The sequence below is a fragment of the Ylistrum balloti genome, unplaced genomic scaffold, assembly GCF_031769215.1.
Source record: "Ylistrum balloti isolate Yb309-2 unplaced genomic scaffold, AGI_CSIRO_Ybal_v1 Utg369850, whole genome shotgun sequence".
In the NCBI taxonomy this organism is placed as follows: domain Eukaryota; kingdom Metazoa; phylum Mollusca; class Bivalvia; order Pectinida; family Pectinidae; genus Ylistrum; species Ylistrum balloti.
The window spans coordinates 945,247-962,033 of record NW_026782003.1 but is presented as its reverse complement, the minus strand read 5'-3'; the positions used below and the strand labels follow the sequence as shown (position 1 = coordinate 962,033).

At 34.7% G+C, this 16,787-nt stretch overlaps 1 protein-coding gene across 1 annotated transcript; it reads left to right on the top strand.

Annotated features, from left to right (window-relative positions):
* The first annotated feature begins 2,716 nt into the window (after positions 1-2,716).
* Positions 2,717-4,237, top strand: LOC132545496 (uncharacterized). Its single transcript, XM_060209177.1, has one exon. The coding sequence runs from the start codon at positions 2,717-2,719 to the stop codon at positions 4,235-4,237; it is 1,521 nt and encodes a 506-aa protein (XP_060065160.1).
* The last annotated feature ends 12,550 nt before the right edge of the window (positions 4,238-16,787 follow it).

The following is a 16,787-nucleotide window of genomic DNA, read 5'->3' as shown; positions in this document are numbered from 1 at the left end:
CTAGTGTTAAATGTTTATGTTTAGTTTGGAGCCAGGGTTAAATGTTTATGTTTAGTTTGGAGCCAGGGTTAAATGTTTATGTTTAGTTTGGAGCCAGGGTTAAATGTTTATGTTTAGTTTGGAGCCAGGGTTAAATGTTTATGTGTAGTTTGGGGCTAGTGTTAAATGTTTATGTTTAGTTTGGAGCCAGGGTTAAATGTTTATGTTTAGTTTGGAGCCAGGGTTAAATGTTTATGTTTAGTTTGGAGCCAGGGTTAAATGTTTATGTTTAGTTTGGGGCTAGTGTTAAATGTTTATGTGTAGTCTGGAGCTAGTGTTAAATGTTTATGTTCAGTTTGGGGCTAGTGTATAATGTTTATGTGTAGTTTGGGGCTAGTGTTAAATGTTTATGTGTAGTTTGGAGCTAGTGTTAAATGTTTATGTTCAGTTTGGAGCTAGTGTTAAATGTTTATGTTTAGTTTGGGGCTAGTGTATAATGTTTATGTGTAGTTTGGAGCTAGTGTTAAATGTTTATGTGTAGTTTGGAGCTAGTGTTAAATGTTTATGTTCAGTTTGGGGCTAGTGTATAATGTTTATGTTTAGTTTGGGGCTAGTGTTAAATGTTTATGTTTAGTTTGGGGCTAGTGTTAAATGTTTATGTGTAGTTTGGAGCTAGTGTTAAATGTTTGTTTAGTTTGGGGCTAGTGTTAAATGTTTATGTTCAGTTTGGAGCCAGGGTTAAATGTTTATGTTTAGTTTGGAGCCAGGGTTAAATTTTTATGTTTAGTTTGGAGCTAGGGTTAAATGTTTATGTTTAGTTTGGAGCTAGTGTTAAATGTTTATGTTCAGTTTGGGGCTAGTGTTAAATGTTTATGTTTAGTTTGGGGCTAGTGTTTAATGTTAATATTTTGTTTGGTGCTAGAGTAAGTGTTTTTTGGTTGGTTTGAAGCTAAGATTATGTTACAGTGCAACTGGAGATTAAATTGGGGCCAATTTTGTCGGTTCATGTTTATAACTGGTTTCGTTTAAACAGTATTTTAGCTGGTAACAATCACACAATATACGTGTACATTTTAAACTACAGTAGAGAACAAGTTTGTAGCTTATATCTACCCAGTTCCCTCGAAATATTAACTGTAGTATTCAATACATTCATCGAAATACTAATACTATTATTAAGGGTTCTGTTTAGATATTTTATTAAAATTGTGGCTCTACATATTTTCTTCACCTGTAGTGTACAGCTAGATATATTTGCCTGTGTTTTCTTTTGGACAGTCATTTTATTTCGAGTGAAATTAGTATGCTGTTGGAACTATTTTCTTAAAATTTGGATATTGCCCTGACTGTTTATCAACAAAGTATGAATACCAACGTATCTTATTATATAATATATATAGCCGTGCTTATTTCACTTTTTACCCGTTTAAGACTAGAATCATTACATTCGGTTTGTTTGCTGTTTCCTCATGGCTGCGACCGTCATACTGTGATGTAAATGAACTGTTTTTGTCCTTGTTTTGTTGCTGTTGTACTATTTGTTATTATATCGAAAGAAGCAAATTTACATTATTAAGTTATTTCATTGCCTGAAGCGACAGGGTACTCATAAGGAAAAGGTGCCTAAAACAAAATACGACTGGTATACTCACGACACACCAGTTTCATTTTACTAAGTAAGTTGGTGATTAAAAACAATCTTATTGAAAAACAATATACTATAGGAACGGATATGATTTAAAGTAAATAATTTTGGCGATATATCCTTCACCGTAGTACTGTATTGTACGAGATCTGACAGAATTATCTATCACACTTTATTTTGTCGCTAACTTCTCTAAGACTCAATCCCCGATTAGTCCATGACTTTTTCAAATACATAGTCCGCAATTAGTTCATGACTTTCTGAGTCCACGACCTTCTCAAAGAGATGATCCCCTGTTAGTTCATAAATTACAAAAAACAGCTATGGACACCATTGGTGTAAACTGAAAAAAGTAAATTACTAATAAAATAAAATGTTCATAGTTATGTATTTCTTCATAGAAGCTTCAAGTAATTTATTTTCAAAGAGTTATTTCCCCTTTGCCACAAAATGTTTTATTTTCAGTTTAAATAGTCAGCAGTATAACAATTTCGCATCGAGTTGTTGGTTTTGAAGACGATTTTAGCCTTGTTTAAAATCCCTCGAGATGTATGGAGGAGTACACACACGTTTATGTACATACATGTGTATATCGTTTTTTTCCCATTTAAGGTAAAAATGGACGACAAACAATAATTATATAGCGGAACAGATAGACTTTGTTTCTAGATAGTAACTGGATATTATGAATCTTCGCCATATCTATAAATATCTGTCGTGTTCATTTGCATTTAGGCTTAATATTAGATTAACACAACACAGAACAATATTATTTATCTTATCTTAATATTGTTTTAATCTAATTCGCAGTCTGCCACTGATACACATTGCGACATACCAGCCAACAAGTTTGAAAATGCGTAGTTCAACCAATCCTATTTTGCGAGAGTTATCTAACTTCGTACATGTTTAGCACAGTAAAGGAAAACCCACAGAAAACAGAGCAAAAATAAGAATCAATGGAATTCTCCCTAAAGGAATTGGCATATAAAAAAATGACGGAGAAACCATTAGGTATAATAAGTCATTCAAACCACATTAAAAAAAACCTCAATGGTCAGGATAGATGTTATGAATGAAAGAGACGCCACAATGGTCAGAAGAGATGTAATGAATGAAAGAGACGCCAAAATGGCCAGAAGAGATGTAATGAATGGAAGAGACGCCACAATGGTCAGGGCAGATGAAATGAATGAAAGATACACCACAATGGTCAGGACAGATGAAATGAATGAAAGAGAAGCTACAATTGTCAGGACAGATGAAATGAATGAAAGAGACGCCACATTGGTCAGAAGAGATGTTATGAATGAAAGAGACGCCAAAATTGTCAGAAGAGATGTAATGGATGAAAGAGACGCCACATTGGTCAGAAGAGATGTAATGGATGAAAGAGACGCCACAATGGTCAGAAGAGATGTAATGAATGAAAGAGACGCCACATTGGTCAGAAGAGATGTAATGGATGAAAGAGACGCCACATTGGTCAGAAGAGATGTAATGGATGAAAGAGACGCCACAATGGTCAGAAAAGATGTAATGCATGAAAGAGACGCCACAATGGTCAGGGCAGATGAAATGAATGAAAGATACACCACAATGGTCAGGACAGATGAAATGAATGAAAGAGAAGCTACAATTGTCAGGACAGATGAAATGAATGAAAGATACACCACAATGGCCAGAACAGATGAAATGATTGAAAGATACACCACAATGGTCAGGACAGATGAAATGAATGAAAGAGACACCACAATGGTCAGGACAGATGAAATGAATGAAAGAGAAGCTACAATTGTCAGGACAGATGAAATGAATGAAAGAGACACCACAATGGTCAGGACAGATGTAATGAATAAAAGAGACGCCACAATGGGCAGAAGAGATGTAATGAATGAAAGAGACGCCACAATGGTCAGAAGAGACGTAATGAATGAAAGAGACGCTACAATGGGCAGAAGAGACGTAATGAATGGAAGAGACGCCACATTGGTCAGGGAAGATGCGATGAATGAAAGAGACCCCACAATGGGCAGAAGAGATGTAATGAATGAAAAAGACGCCACAGTGGTCAGGACAGATGTAATGAATGAAAGAGACGCCACAATGGTCAGCGAAGATGCAATGAATGAAAGAGACGCCACAATGGTCAGCGAAGATGCAATGAGTGAAAGAGACCCCACAATGGGCAGAAGAGATGTAATGAATGAAAGATACACCACAATGGTCAGGACAGATGTAATGAATGAAAGATACACCACAATGGTCAGGACAGATGTAATGAATAAAAGAGACGCCACAATGGTCAGAAGAGATGTAATGAATGAAAAAGACGCCACAATGGTCAGAAGAAACGTAATGAATGTAAAAGACGCCACAATTGCCAGGACAGATGTAATGAATGAAAGAGACGCCACAAAGGCCAGGAGAGATGTAATGAATGAAAGAGACGCCACAAAGGCCAGGAGAGATGTAATGAATGAAAGAGACGCCACAAAGGCCAGGAGAGATGTAATGAACCAAAGAGACGACACAATGGTTCGGACAGAGGTAATCATTGTTTATAAGGACTACGCACACACCATCTCTACGTTTCCCAGAATTAAGATATGAAGACCGCTGCGTTCTACAATTCCGGGAAATGAGAGTCATAACATAAGTTCGAGAGATGTTGACAAATACATGTAATAATACTAAAAGTAATTGACGTAGATAATTGTGGCACAGTTAGACCAACTCAAACTATTGTTCAATTAACCAAGACTCAGCTATATTTTGTCAGATCAATCAATTTTATTGTTCCAATAACAGAGACACAGTAATACTCTGTCAGACTCAATAAAACAATAGTAACAGTAACATTCCCTAAAAACCATTAAAACAATAGTGATAATAACGAGACACAGTATTACTCCGCGTAATAAAACTACTAGTAGTTTCAATGGCTGATTATAAAATTACACACCGAGAAGTGGAAAATCAAACAAGTACTACAGTAACTATTGCAGATCGAGAACTAATAAAAACAAAGGGAACTATTAGATACTATTAATAGAATAGATAATGCAATCAGTTAATTGTATAGTGAGGAGAGAGATGACGCAAGGAAGGACACATCCAGATGAATGATTGAATGAAGAAAACATCTAAATAGGAAGAGGAGAAATATGGTACAAAGTATTTAAGTGGAGCGAAAATAAACAGATATTTCCTAATTAAAAAACGAAAAACATTAACAAACAAACAAAACAAACAAAAGAGTAAGAGAAGCTAAGCTGAAGAATTTAACGAAAGGGATTCAATTATATACACACAGCGTGGGTATCCAATGGCCTCGAAATGTATAGAGTATAAATGATGTATGTAGACATAAGGTCATTAGGGTTAACCAAAATAAGCGGAAATCGACCAGATCCATACAAATGAAGTAATTGGTAATCGGTAGGAAATTCTAGAAAGGAATCTCTTTATCAACAAGTATGATTAATACAGGAAACACAGCAATCAACGGGGTAAGGAGGATCAAATTTAATAAGAAATTAGATTTAAGAAAAAACGCAAAAAAGAGATACATTTAGACTAATATATCTTTAAAATGAAATAAATAAAGAAACAATGACACAATTAAAGAAAATAATTTCAGAAAAGAGACACGAAGCAGAGGGTAAACTGTTTTACCAGTGTCATGTCAGCAAGTCACCAAGAACGAGACAAAATGATCAAAATAGGAAGCATCAACTTATCTAAACATTTAAAATCGGGATCATATCATGAATGGAGTAGAAAATAGAAATGACGAAGAAAGTCAGGGGAAATATTACGGAGAAGTCAATGATATACAAAATGAAGGAAAACAATAAAATGTTTATGTGATTGTACATACCGCGAAACTTTTTACTATTTTATCATCTGATTGTCGAGATATGTACTACATCATCTTCATTATCATCCTCAATCCCATGGATGATACGTGTTAGGACTTAAGGGGTGGAAGGGGGGGGGGTAGGGAGGATAGAAGACAAAGAGTATTAGGGTAGAGAGCTAGAAAGGAGAGCTGTGTTTATATCTGTATCGAGGAAGGCAATGCTGAGCAAGTCTCCATACCGACAAGGAGTGATAAACAAGATAACTTTTTATCCTTAATGACAATCGAAGAAACGAGTGAAAAACATTAGAAAAAGGAACAATTATAGAAACGAGTACAAAATGAGTAAGATATGATTTTCCGGAAGTGAGAGCGTCTTTTGCTTATACACAATATATAAGTCTACGTGTTCATCAAAAATTATCCTGTATCACTCTTATTACTGAATTTCTCATTAAAGTAAGTGTTACCTGTTATTTATTTGTTATGACTTCTCCAGATAAGAGGTTATTTATAGACCCCATCCACCCATCTCGTTTCCTAATGATCATTGCACTCGGTAATATTGTTGGGGTGGCTTTTATGCAGAGTGATTACACACACGTGAGAGTATAATTCACGATTATTGTACAGCTTCTAGCAACTCATTAACAGTGGAAATTAGAAAGAAATGTGAGTTGTTTATAACAACACTCCATCATTGCAATCGTAAATATTAAGAGGGAAAATATGAGGAATGTCCTTGACAACTGACCCCCAACAGTGTTTCCTATTGGAATTCAGTTACAATATCAAGCATGTGAATTATACCTCCTCATACAACAGGGAGTAAAATTGTATTTAAATATCGTTACAACTATTTGCAGATGCTAATACAGATCAATTTATGGCTTTCCATTAAATTCCTATTATCGATAATTAATGTATAAATGGAACATTTGATTAGAATATGTAATTGGTTTTCTCTCTGTGTTAACTTTGGTTTAACCATGATGTTGGCTGGCCCATAGTGTTCTACCGTATTTCACCAATTTACCTGGTCAGTCGGAGTATTGGACCCAACCTACAGAAAATCGTACTAATATATTTTATTTGTCCGTATTCAATTCTATTGTTTCTTTTATCAAATATTTGGAAGCAGCCCGATCTACATAAATGTATCGATTGGTTTCTTATTTCTTTTTTCCGTTTCTGCTGACATGCCCATCCACAGGAACATTTTTGGCTCTCTGAGCGGTGCTTCGGCAATCGACTCCATTTCCGGTACATTTAAAAATTACGTTCAAAATTTAAAAGGTGTGATATTTATATAATGTGTTTATAATTAACAACTTTTATGAATTCTTAATTATTTTACATTATGTGAACTATTCTGATATTTTTCTATTTAATAATTAATTATGATATGAACTTTTGCTAATTGTTGTTGAAAAGAAATTAAAAGATCTTGTAATTGAAATACAGCGGATATGGATTGGGATAGATTAAGAACACATAAAGCAGGAATTGATACAAATAGGTTTCAGGAGAAAGTAAAAAGGCATAGTGAGATACTAAAGTTCAAGTATGGGAACAAATATATACCTAACGAAAAGGGGTTCTAAACCCCAGCTAGAAGATATATAGCTTAAAATCTTATTTATGTCAAGTACAGGATTTATATAAACATTGGAGATCTCAGAACATAGTTATTACGGTAGATACACATTGTAAACTGCACCAAATCACCCGTCATCTAAGGAGAGCAGACGGCAAAGCCTCCCGTGTTTTCCCATCACTAAATGTCCGCCATGTAGCAATCGTAAGTTTATTGGTTAGGAATCAGAAAAGTTTGACAAGCTGTTTCTACTTATGTAAGAAATATTCTCTATGTTAACGAGATTTTCAGCTCTCAAAAAGATCTGCTCAATTGAATCTGGGTTTTATGACTAGGAAAGAAACAGTGGGAGTCAGGAGTGGATTTCCCGTGTAGCACTTGTGGGAGATAGACACTAGCGATTTATTAAAAGAAAACTTAATATTTTACTGTTTAAGAAGATTACCCATGAAATTGTATTACAATGTTTACTGACTATTAGGTCACCGTCCTTGTCATCAGAGGAAATGGTTTGTCCAGAGCAGGGTCCGTGATCAGATGATACATCACTCTTGCTGTCAAATATGCATTGAAGTATTAGTTAGCAAATGTGTTTTCCTATTGTTTCTCTGGTTGTGCTCGCCCTCTTAGCGGAAACATATATAATGTTTTATTTGAATTGCACATCTAGCTTATCTTTTATTGTCTCTTCCTCTGGACTGCCAACTGAGCGACATGATGAAGCCCTTTTATGTCTTGTCTAGAATATTTCAGTTGGTATTTGTGTGTGGTTGTGTTTTTATATGGCCATTTGCTTTATTGATGCAACGCAATATTTGAAATTGAGTTAGTCCATTGGCCATCAACCTTAAGGAGCATGAATGTTAATTATTGCAGCCATTAAATATGAGTCAGGGTGTGCATTAAATTATAAAGCACACAATATTGTATTATACGCTCTTTCAATAGTTTGTACATATTTGTATTTTTATGGTTTCACAAATATTTTTCTTGAATTTTTCTGCTTCATAAAGAAATAATGAGGAAGGAGACTAACAATGTAACACAATGATATCAACAACGATAAATCAAAGAAAACTAATGTTTTATCCGTTCCTGGACCGGATCCTGTCTGCCGGCATAGTAAACGGACATGTTTATAGAAAAATGAACTTTTATTTACCCTTTATTTATTTGTTAATTCAATATAACAACAAAAAAGTCGTTTTTATTTAATAAAAAGACAAATGTATTGAAGTTAACTTTCTCTGTAACCCTGTATTCACCACTATACCTCGCCTTTGTGATTATATAACAAGCAAACCGTAGTTAGCCAAGCTAGCACCGAACCTTTCCTCTTTGTAACTTTGTTTCTGTTTCTTTCATCAAATCGAAATAATCTTGTGTGAGAATTGAGTTTATTGAGCAGAGGTCAAAGATCATGTCACGTGATCCATGTGGTTCCCGTCGGGTGGTCAGTATGATTGATTTATTAAAATGAAGCATTTAATTCAATTTCGTTTCAAGATAAAGATGACACCTTTTTTCCTCAATTCTCTGCCACTTTTATTAGTACGTGTATACAGTTTACATCAAAAACTACGGGAAAGGAAATAAAACAAAAGACCCTCACATCAGCCGATCGTCTTGCACTGGGGAACACTGAACGGCTGCGTGAAATTAATCCGTTTCACTTTTCACAGCTTTCGAGATATGCTTTTGAACATCCTTTTGTGTCGTGTATACGAGAAACAGACCGACGATTTTATTGCTGTCGAGAATCAGAACGCTCTTATCTCTGTCCGACTCTACAACCAATTAATAGGAATTGAGAATATCCCGGGTCAGGGGTTAAGTGCCCGCATGCCACAGTTCCGCAGCGAAGTGCCAATTCGGCCTATGTACCGGAGTAACCCGAACGGGTCACCACTCACAGCCTATCACCTCCCTTGTTTTAAACGCTCAATGTCAGGAGGTCATTTCAAAACCATACAAGGACACTCTACGATAAAGGAAGTGAAAACAAACTGATATGTAGGAAATAGGAAATATAGGAAATATAGGAAATCTATATTTAGATCATGTATTAAAGCTCAAAATTGTTTTCCTAGTAAACAATTTGTGGAAATGCATTTTGCTAAAATGCCATGCCAAAGCGTAATTGCAAATTAAGAAAATAAATCTGTAAATGAGAATAAGACAAATAATATGAACGAACTAGACAGACTTAACTGCCATCGCTAGTTTTCAATGATATGAATCAATTTCAAATGAAATTACTTATGTCACAGAAAAGTGATAAATCCATGTATGTAGCATACAAATGAATAGACATTTTAAAAAAGTTCATTTAACCTTGTACAAAAGACACATGAGTGAATAAAACCTTTTGATACAAATGAAGATCAGGGTAATGGATTCAACCACACCATGTATTCTACTTCTGGGACTCGTCAGTGAGACTAAGGACCCATAATTGTGTGATGCATTCTAGGTGATATGACGTATCTATTAGATATATATTGCTATCTGAGTACATTTATTAAAAAAGTAAAGAAATGTCCCCACTTTTTCCTGTTTCTTTCGGAGTTATTCGTATAGATATATATTATTGAACTAGAAAACATTACCGTGACATTACTTGTATCTTATCACAATAAAATATATTTATTGTGGATTGCTTAAACAGAATAATATTTGTTGTTGCCATCTGACTTATCAAACACATGTGATGCCTTTATAGATATATACAGTGTACTATATAAATAAACAGAATGTCGATCCAGAGCTTACAGATTTTATACGGTATTCGGAATGTTATATACTAATTCAAAACACAACTACTACTGACTAATGATCGCTATGATGAATTTTCTAGAATATATCTGTGTATGATGTTCAAAACGCCTTTATTACCATTCAAGAACCATCCCTGTCGGTAGGAAGAAAAACGTATTAAATAAAAAAAGAAAACAATTTGGGATAGTTATGAGAACTGTTGGTATATTTATGTGCGGGCGTTAATCGTGTTCAGATACAGAGGTATAAATCGTCCACGCTTCCAAATGATTGATTGATTAAATTAACATTATATCCATGACAGTAATTTGGCTGTTTCCCGTACAGATACGGTTCACCACTATATTAAATCCGCTCCGACATGTGATTATAGTCATATAAATATTCTACAGGATGTATAATATCACTAGATGTCGATTTCACTGCAGTTTAGTGCTAACGCGTGTCAAAATGGCTGTTTCTTATATCGGTTTGGAGTCTGGCGCCTTCTGTAAGTAGATAGCTCCTAATTTTTACATTAGTATTTCATTATATCCAGAATTAAACAAACCATTTACCGATGACTGACTATTCCATGGAATGCTGACGTATCATGATAAACACGGGTGATGAAAATGAGTAATGATTTTAACGACCAGAGGTGAGAGATATTATTTTTTGCCCCGATCTGACCGTTCTGCCTACTCCTCTCACCTGCATCCGTTCATAGAGTGATGAACGCTCCAGGCAGCTGCCTGCTGAAACACGTATACACCCTGCTAATGTAATTGATGAAACATCCTGTCTGTAACATTAGTTTACTCGTTATTTTATTTAAAACAATAAAAACATTTGTATGATAAATATCCCACTGAATATTTAAGTTAGTTATTCGATCATGATATAAAACCAATGATATGAATTATTTAAATTCATAAAAGAGTTGGCGTATAAAATATCACAATATCTAGGAATCGTCTGTAAAGGCTTTCATCACCAAATGTAGGCGACACATATCTAGGTCTTGGAATAAGCTGGGACAACCAAGTGTGCCAACGGAGTTATGACTAATTACATTTACAAAATATTCAACATAAAAGTGAATAACATCTTTCAATAACCAAATAAACTGCATCATACAGCTATTTTCGTCCTTCGAGAGGCCTTGTCAGTGATTCTTGGGGCCTAATTGTTTGGAGGAAATCGCTTAAAGTGGAAACCGGCAGAAATAAAAACAAAAAATATAGATGGGGAGATGAACATGTTTCACCATTTTCACAAAGACCTTGCCAAGTTCTTCAATTTCACTTTCAAGTGTATTGATGATGTCTTGTATTCAAATAGCGAGAAATTTAGCGATCATGCCTACCATAATTGTAAATCAAAGATACAACAGGCTGCTCTTTGCATCAGTCACCTGTTTTTCCTGCAATTAATTCAACATGTGTAGCTGTATCCACAAAGCTTTATGGAAAGCATGATGGTTTTCCCTATCGTTAATTTTCCATTTCCAGATAACAAACCCCTGCCTTACCAACCAATAAGATTTCCTTTATAGATACTATTTTTGGGATTTTACATCCTCTCAACAATAATCATCATGCGAGGCCAAAACAAACAGGAATTACAGAAATGTTGAATGTACTGACAGAGATCCTCCTTTTCTGCAATCACAGTTTCCTCGCTTATTTCGACAGACATGTACATGAAGTTGGTGCATCGGTACTACATTTGAATTTTGCATAGGTCCCTTAAACAGATTAACCGGTCAGGACCTTTGCAGGGGTAGATTACATTAATCACATCTTGTAACATGCACCAGTTTGCAGCATATCTATTCTCTCCCTTCGATAGTTCCCGTCTTACTCTTTAGGCAATCGATGACGTTGGTAAAATGCGCGGTCGTTACATGACAAATTGAAAGGTGGCTATTGATAACAAAGGTTATATATCACATTTTGTAAAATCACAAATAGAGAAAATAGTATCTAATTCATAAATAATACGGATATAGTCATCATTTTATTGTAAGTAATCCACATATTGTTTTATTGTCATAATAATCTGTGGTTTCTATATCTGATTATCATTATCTTATTAAACGTGTCTGTGAAGCAAAAGAAGCCAGGAACGATTCTGCAGGTGGCCCAACTTGGTATACTCCATTGTATTTGTCACAAACTAGATAGTACTATGCACAGTTTATCTATAATTGTTGAATGCTAGTTCTAACTTTAGAGAAAAGACTGCATGTGATTTTATGCGAAAGTCGATAGTGATATATTATATAATAACATTATATAGTATTGTTGAATGAATGGCAAGTGCCAAAGATTGACCTATTAATTAATAACGTCACAATACCCAATGACTTTTACATCTGATACTTCGTACTGAATAAGTTGGCGGCACGTTCACAAGATAGATCGATTTATTCTTAAATATTTTTTACAATAAATGAAAAGGGCAAATATAAACATTGCAACAGAAATGATAATGTTTTCCGAGCAAAACGCACTCTCCAAGGAAGAATTTACAAAATGGCCAATTGTGATTTCAGATAAATCTGTCAAAACGTTTGCCCCATTACGTCTGTCAACGTCAGGAGAGGAGAGGGAATGTATTTAAATAAAGCTTTTAGGAGCTCTGTGCGGCCCGGGGCCACTTGATGTCACTGTCACGTCGGGATGGGATCAAATGTGCCGACAAAGACATAAAACCAGGAAAAAGCTTGATAAATCTAATTTCTGAATGTCTTTTTTAACAAATTAAATGAAGTATCCACACATTAGAGATAACAAATCGCCTCGGTAGGCCAGACCCATTGACGATGGATAATGCTGAAAATACGAGATGACACAAACCAGCGTAACAGCATCAGTATCTCTGCTACCAGGAGAGCTAGCTTTTACACGACTAGTTACCGAGATCGGTCTTAATGACATTAATATTATTTTGTGATATTCGAACTTTTAATGTCAATAGCCGCCGTTCAATTTGTCGAGTTACGACCGCACATCCCTCTCATGGATCTTGTTCTAGCCTATATGGAAATCAACAGCACGAAACCAAACACAATTAAGGAAGATTGAAATGGGTACAATTCTACTCAACCAACATCAAGAAACGTTAAATTCAGATCAACTTTATTCAAGACTAAGAATTACATATGTTATCAAAATTTAATACCGGGTACAAAATATAAAATCATAAAATGCCGAAGGAACTGTAAAAGAGCTTTTTAAAATGAAAAGAAAGAAAGAAATTCAGTAATTTAACATTTGTGAATAGGAAATTAACTGCTAAGAACTGGTTTCTGTATGTAATTGGGCATAGCTTATCCAGCGGTTTAATGGATAGATATGCCACAAGCACATATATATGAAATCGTATAGTTTCCTCTCTTAGTTGGGATTACTATTGAATCCCTATTTGTTCCCTTTCGTTCACATTATTAAATTGGATTCTGAACATTTGCTTATGTTAGAGTTTGTTTTTACATTGGTATGTATCTTCTATAGTGTTTTTAAAATTTTTAACTTTTATGCCTCGCGATTTAAATCTCGTGTTTATATGTATGTGTATTCCGTTGAAATCGTGCTTGCATAGTGTAGTTTAATTTGTTTCCACTAGAATGTATCTTAAATTCTTAATGTTTTCAGTATTATGCTAATAGATTTTGTATGCAATTTTGATGACATATTATTGTTGTTACGCAATTTCAATTTTAAATTTTATAATGATATTAACATGTGTGTAATAAAGGTAATTTATTTGTATGCGCGATATAACGCACTTAGATTGACCAAGACTTTTATGGCGGGTGTCGTCGAAAAAGCAGAAGACGCTTGCTCTTCTGGGACACCAGGTCATATATTCCTTGAGGTTTCTTTTCAGGAGTGAAAGTGTAAATCTTTCTTTTGTTCATATTTTACCCTAGTTTATAAAAATTTGGGATCGGATTATGATTATGTTCACTTGTAGTTATTTCAGCTGTAGTGTAAACTAATATTGTTGTTTCTCGGTCTGAATCCTTTCTGAACTGCTGGTATATCGCTATTTCATTATCACTACATCAGGTCCACAGAAGTGTCAAAACGTCTGTTTATACAATGATTGAAATAATCTGTCTCGCTTTTAAAAACATAAAACAAGGAATTATTGACTTGCCAAGAATAGTGTTGTGTGGACGAGCAAATACAAATACATTTCTCTTTTAAACAGTAAACAGGAATGATATGGAGACAATAATAAAATATTTAAAACATACCAATTCATCCATTACGTCCTATAGGGAGTATGAGAGAATCAGACCGTGGTCACTGTCGAGCTGCAGTAGACCAAAATTACATGTGTTGTGAAGGATCAGTCCAAATCGGTCATATATTACAATCACAGACATGTGACTCTCCCATCTTATCCTTGTTTATCGTTATCCTCCTATTTAAGTACATTGAAGGAATGTACCTACATCTTAAAACATCTTAATATGTCTGTTTTTCTTCCATATTGGTCGTGTTTTACAGAGGTTCTCTCTGGCTGTTAACACTTTCAATTGTTTTATCACAGGGAATATAAATAATTCAAATCTGGTTTCTATATCGTAAAACGGCAATATGTTGGAATCAGTCAAGCTTAATACTTTTCAAATAAAAATTAAGAAGAAAACATGCTTTCACACTCAAAGTCATAGAAAGGACGGATATATACAAAATACCATCACCCCTTAAAATGTTAAGAGTTTGATCATACAGCTGATTGTTTCTAATTGTTGAAACCTATAAGTTGCTGAGGAAAACCAAAACAAACTGACAGAAAGAAATGTCAAAATCTAGATTAGGAGGTTCACTAGCCAATAATTAAATAAATTGCATTTATTTGATTTCAAACGACCGTTAAGTACATGTGAATATTTTTTATCTATGCCACTATGGGAATGAATTCCAACGTGGCATGCAGCTTACAGCAAATCCAGAAAGTCCAACAGCATTGCCAATCATCAGTTATTTTGAATTAATCACCAAAAAGATTTCTCATGTAAATCTTATAATTATTACATAAGTATTTACAGGTCTGTTATACTGATATATTTCCACAAACTTGTTCTGCATACCTTAAACGGAATACACTGTAGAATGTACTTTATATTCAGCTTGAATGTTGGTTTTTGTGACCTCGTCACGACGTAGAGTACACATACTGATGACGCACTGTGGCGGAACATAATTGCAAAACCAAAGTTCCAGTATTCAAAAAATCATTAAGCATCATGTCAAGTACAAGTGTTAAGAGAAATTCCACTTGATATTAAAAATCAGTGCTGTTATTAGTTTTTTTCCGGATAAAATATTTATAAACTTCTCACAATATGAGGACATGCCACCTTTATCAAAACGTCGTTCGGGACTTAAATCTCACCAGGTTTGTTAGAGATTTGAAAAAAAATCATGTTTCTCATATGAATAAAATTAAATGGTCGTGTTGTGTTTTTGAAAGATTAATTGCCAAAGCTGTCGTTCGTATCATGTTCTCACGGTAGTATCGTCTGGAATTGATCACCGTCATTAGTTGATTATTTCTACCGCCACTTGCTTGGCCAGGAATTATCGTGTGACCGGAAGCGGAAATACCGGACAGGAATTAATACGAAAAAGAGAAACGGATACCGGTAAAATTTACTCGGATGTATGTATTTGATATTTTGTGTTTAATATCCCATTAGACAAGGATGAGCAATCTGCAAATGAGAGATCTCGTTTTGTCTTTCGTGACTGGATAACCCAAGCAATGACTAAGTCTTAAAAAGGCCTTCAATTTATTGTATGCTTTGTCACAAAACGCTCGTAAATTGATCCAGATCTAATGGGGTTATCGACAGGGACTTCTGATAACCACTGGTAGAGGTGGGCTTTTTCTTGTTACCCTACGTGCATATCACATTTACGTGGATACTTCAGCTGAACTTAATTGAGATTTAAAAAAATAAATATATAAATGAAAAAGAACCACCCATTAATGTTACTGTACACTGTATATTATAAGCGAACACTTTTCGATTTTCTCCGGGTCATATAAATAACACAGCAAAAAACAAGTAAACTCCCATGGCACAATAACCCTAATAACGCCCAATTGAAAAGAATCTGTCTGATGGCATCATTCATTCATTTTAAGAAAGGAAAAATACATTTTTGATAAAACGGATATTTGTGTTAAAGTAAACAAACGAAAAGAACGTTCTCCCTTTCTTTATGGACTTCTGTTAATGTCTGGTTCATGGATTGTAGATATGTTTTATACCTCACCATTCCCTCTTGTTTCTTTATGATTTTTGCTGAAGCAATAACCACTCGATCATAAAACAGAAACTTTTTTCATGTATCTCCAGATATAGCCAGACTTGTATTCTTGTTCGCCTTGCGTTATGGCTTCCAATCACGATAGCAATGATTAAAGATAATTTAATGGTTGGTGGTGATCTACGTCGGAAAGTGTCTTAACATTATTCAGGTCAGTTCCTATAGCTCTAAAACACAGGAAGGATACATATTTTAGTGTATCTCCCCCGATACGTGGATATGACACCGGATGGTCCTTACTTACTGTTTAGATGGACAATCGATTGATATTCTGTCAATATCCGGAAATCAGATTCAAAGATCATAAAAGGCCAACACCAGATCGTCATTAAGGATTCGCTTATTGTTTCATTTTTTGAAATTTCGACACGACATATGGTTATAATGTTAACCTTGACTTCTTAAAAGACTTCAATGAGCCTCATAGAAGCTGGTATTGTCGCCCTCTAGATTTCCTCTCTGATTTATAAATTGGATGATATTTATCTTCAAAAAATTAGAGTTGATATCTATATTAATTAAGACTGTAATTATACATTTACATATCAAACAGTGTTCATTAATGTAATAACAACCGTCCCTGCA